Raw genomic sequence first — 13741 nt, 5'->3', positions numbered from 1 at the left:
CTCTGCGTATGAGTCGCTGGCAACGTACATGTTCCGCAAGAACCACTGACTAGTAGAACGCATGACATACAGGAGAGCACGAGAGTAGAGATAGTGATATTAGTACAATCACGATCGAACAGAACATCGAACGCAAGGACGCAGCACGGATGGCCGCCCAGAGTAACGGGTGACAGAGAAGTCACCGCCGTTGGCAATCTTCATGCTTGGTGTAATACATGTTTTGAACACGGTTGCGATTTGTCTCGACCTGGAACAGAACAATGTGGGTGGTTCAGCGCCCGACGGGCGTGGAAAGGACGGCATCGAGGATGACGCACCGCAGGGCAGCTGCAGTTCGAGTCCTTGGGGTGGACGTGTGCTGAACTCGTTTTGCAGTATGGGGAATTGCAATCAAATCGCTCTCCCGAGTGGTATCGCCCATGAAAGTGCTGGAGTCCCAACAATTATGTCAGAGGCCTGAGAACAAGGGGGGTCACGATGACTATATTCACCTGACATCCACGGTAGTAGTCACCTATGCTGGTTCACAACAGTTAGCGAATGGTCCGTGGACATGGTTACATGCCACGAAGGACGCTTACAATTCATACTCGCACATATCGCCCGGATGCTCGAGGGGTTGAGGTCAGGTGTGAGGGAAGGAGCTCGGTGGACGTTTGTGTGCAGACTCAAGAGGTGGTTCAATGTCAGTGAGTTGTGTTCAGACGCACCATATATTTTGAACGACCAAGAACGAGCGCGCCACTGACAATGGCACTTTCTTCCTGACAAATTGGAGAAGCAACGCACTAGATCTCTCCTAAAGAGATGACCATTCAGATCTCATACAGTATCGGACTTACGGTATCAGCTGCGAACGAAGCTTTCCGCACTGCAATTGTTCGGGATCTTCTCGCGTGCACCCCTGAAAGAGTAGGTCGAAGGGAGAGGCACAACGCCGAGACAACTAAAGGGCGGTGGAGGAGCGATCAGAGAGTTATCGCACCATGTCGTTTGCCTCACCTGTTCCTCATGCCATCCTTATCCTTCGCCCAGGCTTCGCGATCGAACCCCTTCCACGCTGGACACGTGTTCAGTTCGGATCATGGCAAACACGCACATCAGGTGGAGGGAGACGCTGCTGACATTCGGTGCATGCTTTCGGAGTCTCCCTTAGACACAGGAAGATCTGTGGGCGAAGAAGTCCATGGCAGTGTATCTCCGTCAGCACCGAGGATCCTCTGGCGGACGTAAAGGTGCAGAAGTAGGTTGCGACCGTGGAAACGAGTGAGCGGACTTGACGGCCATAGAAGGTAGTGTTTCGTCGCTGGACAATACGTAGCAAGCACCGCAACTTGACGTGACCACACATTGCGCGTTGTTCGTTTGCAAGGGACCCTTGATAGAACGACACTTGTGAGCATGCCCCGTGCTCTCAGGCCTGAGATGTGAAGTATTGACGTGATGTCGTCACGAATCAACACGACACGTCTTGATAGCGAAGGGAACATTGAGCTGTCGCGCCTGCAATGTGGTACATCCCGAAGTATTTGTAGGGTTCGGTGCACGAAGGCAGCGGTGTACTGCGATCACCCGGCGCCGAAAGCTTCTGTCCACCGTTGCTACTGAATGCATCCCTGACAGGGACGTCCGACAACGTGCTCATCTGAAGGCTTCATGACATATCCGTGGACGCTAGAACCGCAAAGGAAGGAGTATTCAGTGCGCCAAGAGGCAGGCGAAAACATGCTGCGAGATTAGTGTATTACGCACCGTAGCCCGGAATGCTGGGCCAGGGTGCAAGGCCGAAGTACCATCTCGACGCTACCGCTGGTGTAGCCTTGTGCCGTGCCACATCGTCTGTGCTTATCACATGGAACAGCGGGAGTGCGGTATATCAACTGAGCAGACTATCGTGGGCCAAGCGTGTGAGCTACAAAAGCCCATAGAACGGCCATAACGAAGCTGTTAATTGTTATCAGTGCAACCCGCCGCCGGGATCCTATGGGATCTAAAGCTGCCCACCTTCATTTCCCTATCGTCCACATACTACAGCAATCGCCAGAGCCTGCGTGATTGTGGCTGTAGGGTGTCTAGTTGAAATGGTACGCTGAGTCACTGCCGTGATGATCGTGGGCTTGGGCTCTGTACAGTCGTTAGTAAGTACTGATTATGCGGCACTTGTGGTATACGTTATCGATCGCCGGGGTGGTGCTGCGGGCTTCATGTCGTCAACATGTTCGTACTTACTGCCGTACTAGTGCCGAAAGGTACCGTGCGTTTCAGGCGTCATGCAATGATGCTGCAAATACACGGGCTACTTTCATCCAGCGCGATCCATGGGCAGTCTTCTCAATACGTAAGTAACGCTCTGAGTAAGGGAGCTTTCCGCCGACCTATCCACGGGTGTCGAGCATCATGTCAACGCTGAAGAAGTCAGGGTACGTCTGTATCACGTTCGATCCCTTGCTTTCTGTGGCCACCGATCCCATGCATCATCGCTGCAGGGAATGAGCCACCATGTAGTGACTAAATTGTATCATGAAGCCCCCCGGACATACCTGAGACTTCTGAGCTCTCATGCGTCTATTCATGCATGGCAGTGCGCCCAAATGACGCGCCTGCGAGGAACATCGCTGATGCTGTCTCGCGGAGTCAAGCCTGAACGTTCTACATGTTGCATGGATATGTCTGTATTCACAAAATGACTGTTAGCAGTAGCCGTGAATTACAAACCCGCTCAAAATCTGCAGACAAACCTCCGACTATGAACGGAATGTTGGTCAGCAAATTCCACGTAAACTTGAGATCGCAGCGTACGCCTTCGTTTGTGGTTACGATTGTTCCGCATTGCATGTCGGCGGCAAGTCGCTAGGGTGCGACTTTCACGTATCGACACAGTCCAATGACCGCTGGTAGCTGTCTCAGCGTAGCTAGCGAGCAGGGCGATGAGGACTTACATGATGATTCTCAGCAGCCCAGGGTCCGTCATCCATCAAACACTTCGCGTTAGCGCCATTATTATATACAGTACGACGCCACGTTCCACATCGCATTCCCAGTACCGCTCACCGTGACAGGCGGCGCTAGATGCATCGGAGGGAGGCTTGGCTCAGGCAGGGAGCATTGCTCTGAACTTGACATTCGGGTTTGTACTGTACCAGCAACCGGAGGTATGTGTGCCGCTGAGACGGATGTAATGATCGTCGCACGATGTGATACTGTATCCGGCTTCAAATGCGTCATAGTCCACAAGGGGTGCTGCGACCAATGTTTCTGAGCGACCGTCGATCCGTTGTTTGTTCCCTTGATCGTTGCCCGCAATCTTAACGAAAGACGCTGCATTACGACTAGGCTAGATTCTGCAGTGAGATTTGAATTGTTGGCTGTCAATGGTAGGGCCTAGAATCAGCCATCTCAACTCACATTACTGATTCGAACATCGCAGGATGCCTCGGACGTGCTTTCTTGATCCTCGACGGTGGGAGCAAACAGGAGCTAACTGTGTATGTTTCCAACTTTGACAAGAAACGAGAACTTACGACTGCACGGCGCACGCTGGGGACGGTCACGTGTTTTACCTGTAGATGACAGCACATGGGCGCCTAATCAGTGTCTGTTCGAACCTTGTTCCGTCTCCATGCTTACTTTCAACCGCCCGAGGTGATAGTTAGGTTATCAGGACCCAAGTCTGGCAAGTGCACCGGCAACGGCATATCCATCTTGGCTCGTGTTATGGCTCGGTGTCTGTCCACTGTATTGCTCGGCTTCGTAGTGAGAAACCGCGACTCGGGATGCTATGGCGCCGATGGACTACCGGGACAATAAGGCATACGTCGCTCCGCCCGAGTTCGGAGGTACCGGTTAAGGGCAGCACATGTACGGCGATTTCTGTTCTCGCGCCATGTTTTTTTCTCGGTGATGTACCGTTTCAGTCACAACCATGCCAGCGCAGACAAAGAGGAAACCGGAATTCACATCATGACTGTGTATAGCGCACGTTTGGTCGGCGAAATCGGGCATCCGAATGTCAGGATCTCAGCATTCGTGCGGCTGCCTGATCCTGTGGATCAATGAGACATTTCAAATCGAAGGAAGAGCCAAAACGCCTACCTATCCTGCCAAGGTGCGCGGGATCGTGGCGTCTGCCTCGTGCTAATGTCGACATGTAATGCAGATCAGGACTCAATAGGTTCGTTGCCCTCGACGTATCGCGATTGCGCCCTGTATCGGGCGGTTTGTCGAGACGTGAGACTGTGAGAGCTGTGAGGGCCTGACACCGAGAAGTTGGACCAGTGCTTCGAACAGAAACAACAAAAATGTGTCAGCCCAATACACTTCTGCCGACTGCCGAGGGGACCAACATACCTTCGCAATGTCTGGGCGCAATTGCCTGAAGCAATCGTCGACGGGCGACCCGAATGCTCACGCGGGGGTCTGCTAGCGTCTTGATACATCGCTGCCTTTATATAACACAGACAGGATCAGCATCTCGCAGCCTGTACCTCCGAGGCGGCCCTCCTGCAATGGATCCCATACTGTTCCTGTTTGGCATTCTCTTCGTCGTCCTGGTTTGGCTGTGGATGTCTGGATATCGAACACCTACAACTTCGCGCCTCCCTCCAGGGCCGAAACCGGTTCCCTTCTTGGGAAACGTCCATCAGCTTCCTTCAGTCTCCCAGCAGACAAGGTTCAGGGAATGGGGGGCTCAGTATGGTGAGTAGTAGCTCGGTTGTTGATGCTCAGAAGGACACTGAACTGATTTATGTCCATCCAGGCGATATCGTCTACCTGCGCCTTTTTCGGACATCAGCAATCATCATAAACTCTCTAGAGGTTGCGCAAGACTTACTGGACAAGAGAAGCGCAAAGTACTCGCATCGGCCGCGCTTCATCTTGTTACAGGATCTGTGAGGGACACTCCACCCCGATGCCAATTACCTGCTGACGGGATTATTCGCCCCAGGATGGGATGGGATGTGCTGACGCACTTCTCATATGGGGAACGCTTCCGAAGACATCGCAGATGGATTGCAAGCGCCTTTCAGGACAAACAGGCTCTCTTGAGCTACCGCCCGATCCAACGGAGAGAAATCTCCGTGCTTCTGTCCGGGCTGCTCGAGACGCCGGAGCAGTTCATGCCTCATATCCGAAGGTCCGTACCCAGCTTCGCACGTTCTGCGTGACCTCATGGGGCTGTAGATACGCTGCAGCGTTAATCATGGAGATCGCCTATGGCCATCGCGTTGAATCCGTAGATGATGAGTACATTCACATCGCAGAGTGCGCCGGCAAAGAGACAGTGGAATCCGGGAATGCCGGGTCGATGCTTGTCGACTTTTTCCCGACTTGTGAGTAGTTCTTTTGGTGACCTTCACTTGAGCCTGTAGACGTTGTTCCCGTTTGTAGTGCAATATCTGCCCATATGGTTCCCTGGCGCCGGATTCAAGCGGAAGGCCGCTGAGGTCAAGAAAGTAGTACAGAAGATGTTCGACATGCCGTTTGAGATGGTGCGAAATGCCATGGTGAGTAGTCCAGGCTAATTAGTCGTGAGCTTCATTCTCATGAGCGCCGCAGGCGTCCGGCACAGCGTCTCCATGTTTCACAGCGTCTCTCCTGGACGAAGTCCTTCGGCAAGGATCCCTCAGCAAGGAATATGAGGACGACATCAAGTCTGCTGCCGGAGTGCTCTATGGAGGTAGGATCTGCGTTGTACAATATATGCGAATCTCACCTGCTTCATCACTAGCGGCAACGGACACGGTAATTCTGCTCTGCTCTGTACATACTAGGCGCGTGAAAATGCTGAAGGCCACCTCAGACAGTAGTCATCCTGTCGACTTTCATTCTGGCTATGCTGTTGCACCCCGAAGTCTGTCAGAAGGCACAAGCAGAGATAGACCGTACGGTCGGGACCGAAAGACTGCCAGACTTTGACGATAGAGAAGCGCTGCCTTACTTGGAGTGTGTCATTCGCGAGGTCTTCCGGTGAGGCTTCCGGCTCACATAGCGATCGCCGACCTGACCATATTTGTCAGATGGAATTGCCCTGTGCCGCTAGGTACGTTCCGTCGAAACATCACGTTTCCGTCTGCATAAGCATAAGCAATCTTGCGTAGGTATACCTCATCGAACGATACAACCCGACGAGTACCGGGGTTACAACATCCCTGCGGACTCGATGGTGATCGCGAATATATGGTACGTCCACATCGACCGTAACAATGCGCCGCATAATGATCGCAACTTCGCAGGGCGATGACACGAGACGAGGCATCATATCCACAACCAGAGGTATTCCGGCCGGAGCGCTTTCTTGAGATGGATCATCAGGCGCTGCAGTTGCTCGACCCTCGCAATATCGCGTTCGGCTTTGGTAGACGGTGAGTTGAGCCCCCTCGTATGAGTCCATCGGCGCTTCGATGGAATTCTCATTACATGTGCATACGACGCGTCAGTGTCTGTCCAGGGCAACAGTTCGCAGACAGCAGTATATGGCTCGCGGTAGCTCATCTCGTCGCCACCGTCAACATCACCAAAGTGACAGGCAAGGACGGCAAACCCCTCACGCCTGCTGCGGAGTTTGTACCAGGATTCGTGAGGTGAACTTTCGGCTGAACAGTGACGGATGTGGATTGTACTGACCCACACTTAGCCATCCTAAGGACTTCACGTGCATCATCACTCCGAGGTCGGGGAAAGTCGTCCAATTGGTATCGGATCTGAGGGACATGAGTGCCTAATATGGGCTCGACACCCGCTCATTGTATTTGCAACTACTCTATTGATATACGGTGCTTACTCGTACGTCTTATGCATCTGTGTTTCTTCATCATTTCCTCTCACTGTGTACAGAGCTGTGTAGAACAACCTACCTCACTCATGATCGAGTGAACGTTCAATGAAATTTGGACAAGGTATTTGTCGAATGCCGTCAGACACTTCTCGCATTGCAATTTGACTGGACATGACGTGCGCTGAGGCTTTGACGCACGGCCATACCCTGCGCATAGTGCGTCGGATTCGCGATAGACTCTCCACGCCTCGTTCACGTTGTGAGACTCATCTACGAAAAAGAATGCATGCCAACAGACCGGAGTTACATAGGGTACATAAGTGGGAGCGTAACGGGCTCGAACTGGTAGGGAAGACGCCGATTGCAGAGATGGCGCTCTGTAAAGCTGCATGCGTGGTCCATCAGAGTTAGACGTAATTAGCAGGACGGCGTGTACGACGCGTTCAATTGCATCCGGCATCAGCGCTACGGTCTCGAGGCTCATCTAGATAACACCTAACGAACAACGGACTGCCGTTCTCGCTCGTCCAGGAGGTGGCGGTGGCGTAGGTGGCTGATGCCACCGGTACCCAGTGCCAGTGTCCATGGAATCTGGATCCACTGCAGCCGAGTCGTGGTGCCATTGCTTCGCGATCCCTGCGATGTGAACGGACTCTAACTCAAGGCAAATGCACTCGATTAATACGGTGGCCTTCTAGGCATATACAGGCACGTCTGCGCTCGATGTGCGCTCGACTTGTATGAATGACCGCTGTCCAGCCCCGGGGTTCCTCTACTGAATAGATGGTGTCAGAGAGCGCTTACCTTGTAGAATATAAGTTGAGTTACTGTTCGCAGCACACAGATGCATCGGGTCTGGGATCCTCATAATAACCCCCGCTCCTCACGGCCAGTAGGAGAGAACACCCGATTTTCGCAGACAAAGACGCTGATGCGAGCTAACCAAGGACTGGCAAAGCTACAAGGAGCTCGGGCATCTCGGGATCCGTACGTTGCTTCTAAAAATTCGTACCGTCTGCGGCGCACAATGACGAGGTCGCTGAAAATCATTGCTGGAGTTCACTGACAGGCATAAGCTGTCTCAAACTGATTGTAGAAGTCGCATGCAGTGATGCACGGTCGTGTCCGAGTCACGGTACTACTTCTAGAGATACACAAGTACACCGCGATCACCCCTTTGTTCTCTTCTCATCTACGGGCACGTAGTATCGTGCTGTAAAGGCCCATCCCTAGTGATATGGATGTCCGCGTGCGATCCTTGGGGCAGAATGGGTATACTAGCCGTCAGTAGCGTGACGCTACTAGTAGTCGCTGTACGGTCTCAGGCTGTGAACCACGCCGTATTCATTCGAGTCTAAATCTCTGCAGTGCTCACCATTCAGCAAGTACGTGGATGTTAAAAAGCATCGAGCGCAGTGAAGGTCGTTACGAGACTGCGACGTACTGGAATTACCTTCAGGTTGCGATAGCAAGGTTTCTGCAGGGTCGGAATCCAGGCGTGCGAATTTCCACCTTGTTGTGATCTGCTTGGCACCTACCGAAAACATCATGATGTTTTCAGCAGGTGCCACAAGCTGATTGAAGTCGCCTGCGATGTCAATGACTGGATTTTACCCCAGTCATAGCTATCGCAGGGTCCACAGCTGGCGCATCCGCCATTCCAGTATGAAGGTTACTGCGAGGGGTGTACTAGTAGGACCGGTCACGGTGGCGGTAACCCTACGCTAGGGTCCCTAATTAGCAAAACCGTCTTCGCCACCGCAGGCGCCTAGGCGTTGTCGTTCAACGTTCAACGTTCAACATCCGTGTGTTCATTCGATCCGCTCGAACTTGAATGCTGGAGATCCTGACACTTGTATTAGGTCGATGTATGCGGCATCAAAACTGTATGACCGTACTCGTGGCTTGTCACTGAAGGGCATCGCAGCGGCACCCGACTCGGACAAAGGGCCGAACGCTGTCACGACGAGTTCGATTGCGAAGCACGTACACGATTTGCCTGTCGACGTCGCGGTGGAAATTGGGACGGCAGGATAGCGCTGAGTGTGGCAGGTGCGAGCGGCGCAGGAGCTGAAGCGCTGACGAAGATGACGAAGACACAGACTGAGGCCTGACTGAAGCGTGAGTAACATAGGCAATTAATGTCACTGGGGCTACATTTTATATACTTACATACTGACGTTTCATCGCGCATCCCTGATGTGTTTTAGTTGCGTAGGGGTGTGTGGCGTTGTGAACATTGCACAGTGTGCAGCCGTGAAGATTCGCGAGCGAGGGAAGGCTTCAAGGCGGTCTCAGCAAAGTCTAGGTTGGTTATATGGCTTGTGATCCTACGGCGGCCGCTATCTCTGGCTTCATCACGAGCGCAACCACGCGTACGGCTTTGACGGGCTCCAAACTCTCTGAATAACGCAGATGAGCGGTCGATTTGTGAGGACGTATGCAAGCCAAGAGACGCCGCAATGTCATCAGGGAGCACATCCGCCGTGTCTACGTCTACGGGACGCCGACGTGAAGGCCTCGCGTGCACGCCGGTGAGATACACGGGTTCCTTATCTATGGTTGTGTCGCGTCTGGCATCACGACTTCGAGAATCCGCTTCAACGATGTATATGTACTACCGGTGGGGTTGCTTATCGCCGCGATACGGTATCATGTCCAACAAGCTATCCAGCATCGCCAACGGTTCAAAAGCCGAGCTTGTGTGCTTCCATGAGTGGTCGTCGAGGGCTTCTCTCACAGACCCGGATCTCCTAGAACGATGTCTAGCATAGGTGTCTCGGAATTCAGGCCACTGCTAGGTGAGCCTCGTGTTGAAATGGCACCGCATATAGCTGGCGGCAAACGACTTACTATGTCTACAGATCAAAGCGTTGGCTATGGCGTCGTCGTTGGTATGTGGTGTCTTCGATTCATCACAGCGATGTAGCCTCACTTTACGGAAGGCGTTGGATTCTTCTTCGCCGCGCTTATGCTTGTCTTGACGGCCCTGCAAGCTAAGTTCTCCAAGTTCTCACCCACTTCGTCTGAGGAATTCTCGGTCAGTCCCACAGTTATCGAGCTACGCGATCTGTCGTTTGACACCAGGTTGGATCTAGAGCGCCTCGAGAAGCGTCAAGGTAAAGACACCTTATTCGTGCGCAGGAGCGAAGTTGGCTGACCATAGCAAAAGCCAGGACTTGTGTGTTGTGGAATGTACGCCGGGAAGACACTCTTGACTGATCTGGCCTGTTTGACATTGTACGCATAGAGTCAGTGCATGGACATGGAGCGCAACCTTGCTGCAGTCAAGCACAGCGGCCTATACCTTCGGTACGTCAAAGTAGTAATAGTATGCCGCGAAGCAGTCGCTGACGGACGCTCATTAGGTGTCAGCGGGCCATGGTACTGTCATCAGACATGTCAGATGGCTCCGGATTCTGACGTGAACGTCCGTAGGTGGTACGGGGTCGGAGGCACTATCCAACTCGCCTTCTTCGCCATGGTGGCGGCGAAGGTGAAGATGAACGCAAACGGCGCACACACGTTTCTGGAGGTACGCACGGGCATCTGCGACGACTGACCTTTGTACTCATTTGCTACACAGATCGCAAAGATACGGTTCGGAACGGGCGTCCACTTATTGTTCACGTTCTACGCGTTCCTCTGCATCCTCGTTGTTTGCGGTTCTCTTCTGCGTATGTGACTGACACGATGATTACGTTTCCATCGCCTCATACTGATCCTTGATCGACAGTGGGCGGGGCGGCGACTGTGAATGCCTTGACAGGTATGAACGTCATTGCAGCATGTTTCCTGCTCCCGATTGGAATCGCCGTCTACGTGATTTTCGGTGGCCTTCGTGCGACATTCATGTGCGACTGGGCTCACACCATCATCCTGTTCATCATCATCTACCTCTTCCAAGGCCACGTTTAGTATGTCATCGGTTGACTAGTGTACCGATGAGTCCTGACCACGAAGTTCAGTGGGACGTCGCCAGATACAGGAAGCATCGGCGCTCTGTACGACCTGCTTGTGCAGGCGGGTGTCGACAATCCAGTCGACGGGAATCAAGGAGGGAGCTACTTGACGATGAAGTCAAACCAAGGGATGGTATTCGGCGCGGCGACGATCCTGTCAGGATTTGCTGGGGTATTCTGCGACCAAGGTACGCAAATCTCTCGCGGTTTGTCGTGTTGCGATTGACACTTCGTTCCTGTAGGGTATTGGCAACGTGTATGTGTAGACCTCGTGATGTGTTGCAAGCTACTGACATTTTGACCAGGCTATCGCGAGTGCGCCGGAGTCAACGACGAAAGCATACGTCAGTCTACCGATCCCTCGCCCGAGTGTGTCTGATGTTTTGTGCATAGATGCTTGGCGGCTTGTCGTGGTTCGCCGTACCTTGGGCATTCGCGTCATGCCTCGGCTTGGCTGCGCGCGCGCTGCAGAATAATGTGCGTGTCATGTCATTTCCTGTCACCGAGGCTCAACTGATGGCCACCGCATGAGTAGCCGAAATTCCCTACCTACCCTAACCCACTGTCAGCAGAGCAGACGAGTGCAGGTCTTGCGGCGCCTGCTGCTGCTGCAGTGGTGATGGGGAAAGGCGGCGCGATAGCAATATTATTGGTCGTGTTGTGAGTTGAAAATTCCGTCTTCATTCTGTCTGGCGGCTGATCGGAGTCGTGTAGCATGGCCGTGACGTCTGCCATCAGCGCAGAACTGATTGGTGTGTCTAGTCTTTTGTACGTTCGATTTTCTGTGATTTCCCCTCTGGCACATCGCTGAAATACCTTATCGGTAGCTCCTATGAGTAAGTTGTCATGTGTCGAGAGTTCCCGTTCCCGCGTAGCTGAATTCGATGTCGCAGCATCTATCGCACCTACTTCCGACCGAATGCAACCAGTGCAGAGATTGTCCGCGTTTCTCACTACTTCATCTGCCTATGGGCCGTGTGGGCCGGTGCATGGGCTACAATAGTGAGTCTAGCCCTTCTATGTCGGGAGTGCATATACTGACGTACAGCAAATATTAAGCTCAACGCGGCAACGATCGACCTCGGATGGGTAAGTGCATCATTGGCCGTTCAACTGTACACTACTGACCATGTACTCATTGACTGTAGCTCTTCTACGTGCAGTCAGTATATCACCTCCTTCAGCTCGTGTCGTCACTGAGCTTATGCAACGTCCAGGGGTGTCGTCCTCAGTCCAGCCGTGATACCGATCGCTTTGACAGTGACGTGGTCGAAGCTCTCGCGAGCTGCCGTTTTCAGCGGGTCAATTGTTGGAGCGATCCTCGGTATGCTTGCTTGGATGATAGGCTGCTGGAAGATATATGGTACATATGTCGGCCCGCTCGGTGGTCTGGCTGATCTCATGTTTCGCATTACACCGGACATAGGGGAGATAAACGTGGCCAACCTCGCTGAGCCCTACTCGGCCGTCTGCAGCGGACTCACTGGTCTACTATTCTCTGGACTCATCACTGTGTTTGTATCGCTTGCGAGTAGGTCTTACGCGAGCCTACTACCCGTTGCGTCGCTGAGGCTTTTGCCTAGAACCTGCGAATTACGACTTCGCCGACACAAGGGCCATCGCCGTATATGAGGACGTGGAAGGAGATGGTTCAATATCTGACAAAAGTGTGGACGACAACATCAAACCAGATAAAAACCCGTACGATGAGAAGCAATCAGCTGTGGTTGCGGAGGCTAGGCCAGTCGGTGCAGCGCCCCATCAGCCTCGGCTTGCAGCGAGTAGGGAAGAGCTTAAACGAGTGTTCAAGCGCGCTGCGTGGTACTCGCTAGCCCTCACTCTCATAGTGGCGATCATTGGTCATTATTTTTGTCATCGTTCGTTGTGCTGTTTGACTCACGGTTTCCTCTAGTGCCCTTACCGATGTTCTTCTCCCATTACATCTTCAGCAAGGCATTCTACAAGTTTTGGGTCGCGTGTACGATGTAAGTTGTGCAAGATCTCTCGATGATGGCCACAAGCTGACGCAAATGACTCCCGCACAATAAACATAGTATTTGGGTTGGTATGAGTGGCGTTTTCTGCATCATACTACCTATTTGGGAGTCCCGAAAGGAGATCCAGCTCATTAGCGTTGGTGTATTGAGTCTGATGTTGCGCAGGAAATCTCAGGCGGGAGATGTGTAACGTAGACTTGCAGGAGTTGCTGGTTGTAATCCTCAAGACATGTCGTTGGTGTCATGAACAAGTACTATGTCCTGCCACAGCTCTAGATGTGTCCGCGCTACCGGAATGAACACGTCACATGTTCAAAGTAAACCATTTGTAGTCGCTAAAGTACTTCCCTATAGACATCGTTGTGGTGCACCGTATACATCAAACATGCCAGGTGTATCTATAATGTAGTGCCTGGTATGAGTACTTAAGTTACATTGATTCGACAATGACTACATGATGGTCGTTGCCACCTCATGCTCTGGTCTCTACAGACCAACAAGTGTCTATAGAATATGTCCTTCGATAGCTCAGTTGGAAGAGCGCGAGACTGTAATAGGGTACATTTCATCTTGAGGTCGCTGGTTCGATCCCGGCTCGAAGGAAATGTTTTGTTTTTGAGGAGCGGTGCTGCGCTCCCTTCAATCGAACGGGAAGATCCACATCATGTCGCCGTGTTGGTCTCAATTGAAGCTATCGGCTGATCTAGTAAATCACTTTTACTTATGAGAAGCAGACAAGAACTTTACCTATACTCGACTGACCGAGTACACCGCCAAATTCTTGTGGCCCGACCCGAGCGTTAGATGATAACCTGCCGCTAGCCGCCGTGGTCGAGTCACGCTGTCACTTTCGTAAGGTGATGCTCAGCTGAGATCGATAGGCCGACCGTAGCATGCCTCCCAACCTGAATGTAATGTTAATATAATGTGAACGAGAGATTATAGATGTCGTGACGCATGTGCGAGTATCGTGCCTTGCGTAGGAACATAGGACGTGATCGTCG

General features: G+C 52.5%; 2 protein-coding genes and 1 non-coding gene across 3 annotated transcripts; all 3 read left to right on the top strand.

The window, feature by feature from the left end:
• Positions 1 to 4301: 4301 nt before the first annotated feature.
• C8Q71DRAFT_753797 (cytochrome P450) lies at positions 4302 to 6931 on the top strand. Its single transcript, XM_047923454.1, has 14 exons — positions 4302 to 4698; positions 4760 to 4892; positions 4949 to 5137; positions 5185 to 5333; positions 5392 to 5507; positions 5560 to 5680; positions 5732 to 5745; positions 5804 to 5970; positions 6021 to 6043; positions 6102 to 6183; positions 6237 to 6365; positions 6441 to 6584; positions 6638 to 6786; positions 6838 to 6931. The coding sequence occupies exons 1-13, from the start codon at positions 4404 to 4406 to the stop codon at positions 6723 to 6725; spliced, it is 1650 nt and encodes a 549-aa protein (XP_047779699.1). The 5' UTR covers positions 4302 to 4403; the 3' UTR covers positions 6726 to 6786; positions 6838 to 6931.
• A 2322-nt stretch (positions 6932 to 9253) lies between these two features.
• On the top strand, positions 9254 to 13108 carry C8Q71DRAFT_555081 (Na+/solute symporter). Its single transcript, XM_047919314.1, has 26 exons — positions 9254 to 9401; positions 9453 to 9579; positions 9643 to 9672; positions 9724 to 9818; positions 9877 to 9897; positions 9951 to 9973; positions 10029 to 10090; positions 10147 to 10162; positions 10217 to 10313; positions 10365 to 10455; positions 10515 to 10695; positions 10747 to 10928; positions 10983 to 10996; positions 11046 to 11084; positions 11134 to 11217; positions 11276 to 11400; positions 11455 to 11508; positions 11568 to 11576; positions 11634 to 11742; positions 11800 to 11829; positions 11889 to 11902; positions 11958 to 12103; positions 12167 to 12271; positions 12324 to 12599; positions 12653 to 12725; positions 12795 to 13108. Exons 2-26 carry the CDS (start codon positions 9540 to 9542, stop codon positions 12925 to 12927), a joined length of 2049 nt encoding a protein of 682 aa, XP_047779698.1. The 5' UTR covers positions 9254 to 9401; positions 9453 to 9539; the 3' UTR covers positions 12928 to 13108.
• A 146-nt stretch (positions 13109 to 13254) lies between these two features.
• Positions 13255 to 13340, top strand: C8Q71DRAFT_t66. The gene has a single exon. It is a non-coding gene; the product is annotated as a tRNA-Tyr (tRNA).
• The last annotated feature ends 401 nt before the right edge of the window (positions 13341 to 13741 follow it).

This window comes from Rhodofomes roseus, assembly GCF_022264815.1.
Source record: "Rhodofomes roseus strain CIRM-BRFM 1785 chromosome Unknown C8Q71scaffold_8, whole genome shotgun sequence".
NCBI lineage: Eukaryota > Fungi > Basidiomycota > Agaricomycetes > Polyporales > Fomitopsidaceae > Rhodofomes > Rhodofomes roseus.
Note: the sequence above shows the minus strand (reverse complement) of the source record. Positions and strands in the feature narration are given on the sequence as shown.

What these genes read in the sequence shown, in the direction of transcription:
- C8Q71DRAFT_753797 (XM_047923454.1), top strand. Translation starts at nt 4,404, where the DNA reads ATGCTCACGCGGGGGTCTGCTAGCGTCTTGATACATCGCTGCCTTTAT. An exon ending in GAATTGCCCTGTGCCGCTAG is followed by an intron (nt 6,044 to 6,101) that starts GTACGTTCCGTC and finishes AATCTTGCGTAG; the next exon opens with GTATACCTCATCGAACGATA. An exon ending in TTTGTACCAGGATTCGTGAG is followed by an intron (nt 6,585 to 6,637) that starts GTGAACTTTCGG and finishes ACCCACACTTAG; the next exon opens with CCATCCTAAGGACTTCACGT.
- C8Q71DRAFT_555081 (XM_047919314.1), top strand. Translation starts at nt 9,540, where the DNA reads ATGTCTAGCATAGGTGTCTCGGAATTCAGGCCACTGCTAG. An exon ending in TGGCTATGGCGTCGTCGTTG is followed by an intron (nt 9,673 to 9,723) that starts GTATGTGGTGTC and finishes ACTTTACGGAAG; the next exon opens with GCGTTGGATTCTTCTTCGCC. An exon ending in TGTTTGCGGTTCTCTTCTGC is followed by an intron (nt 10,456 to 10,514) that starts GTATGTGACTGA and finishes CTTGATCGACAG; the next exon opens with TGGGCGGGGCGGCGACTGTG.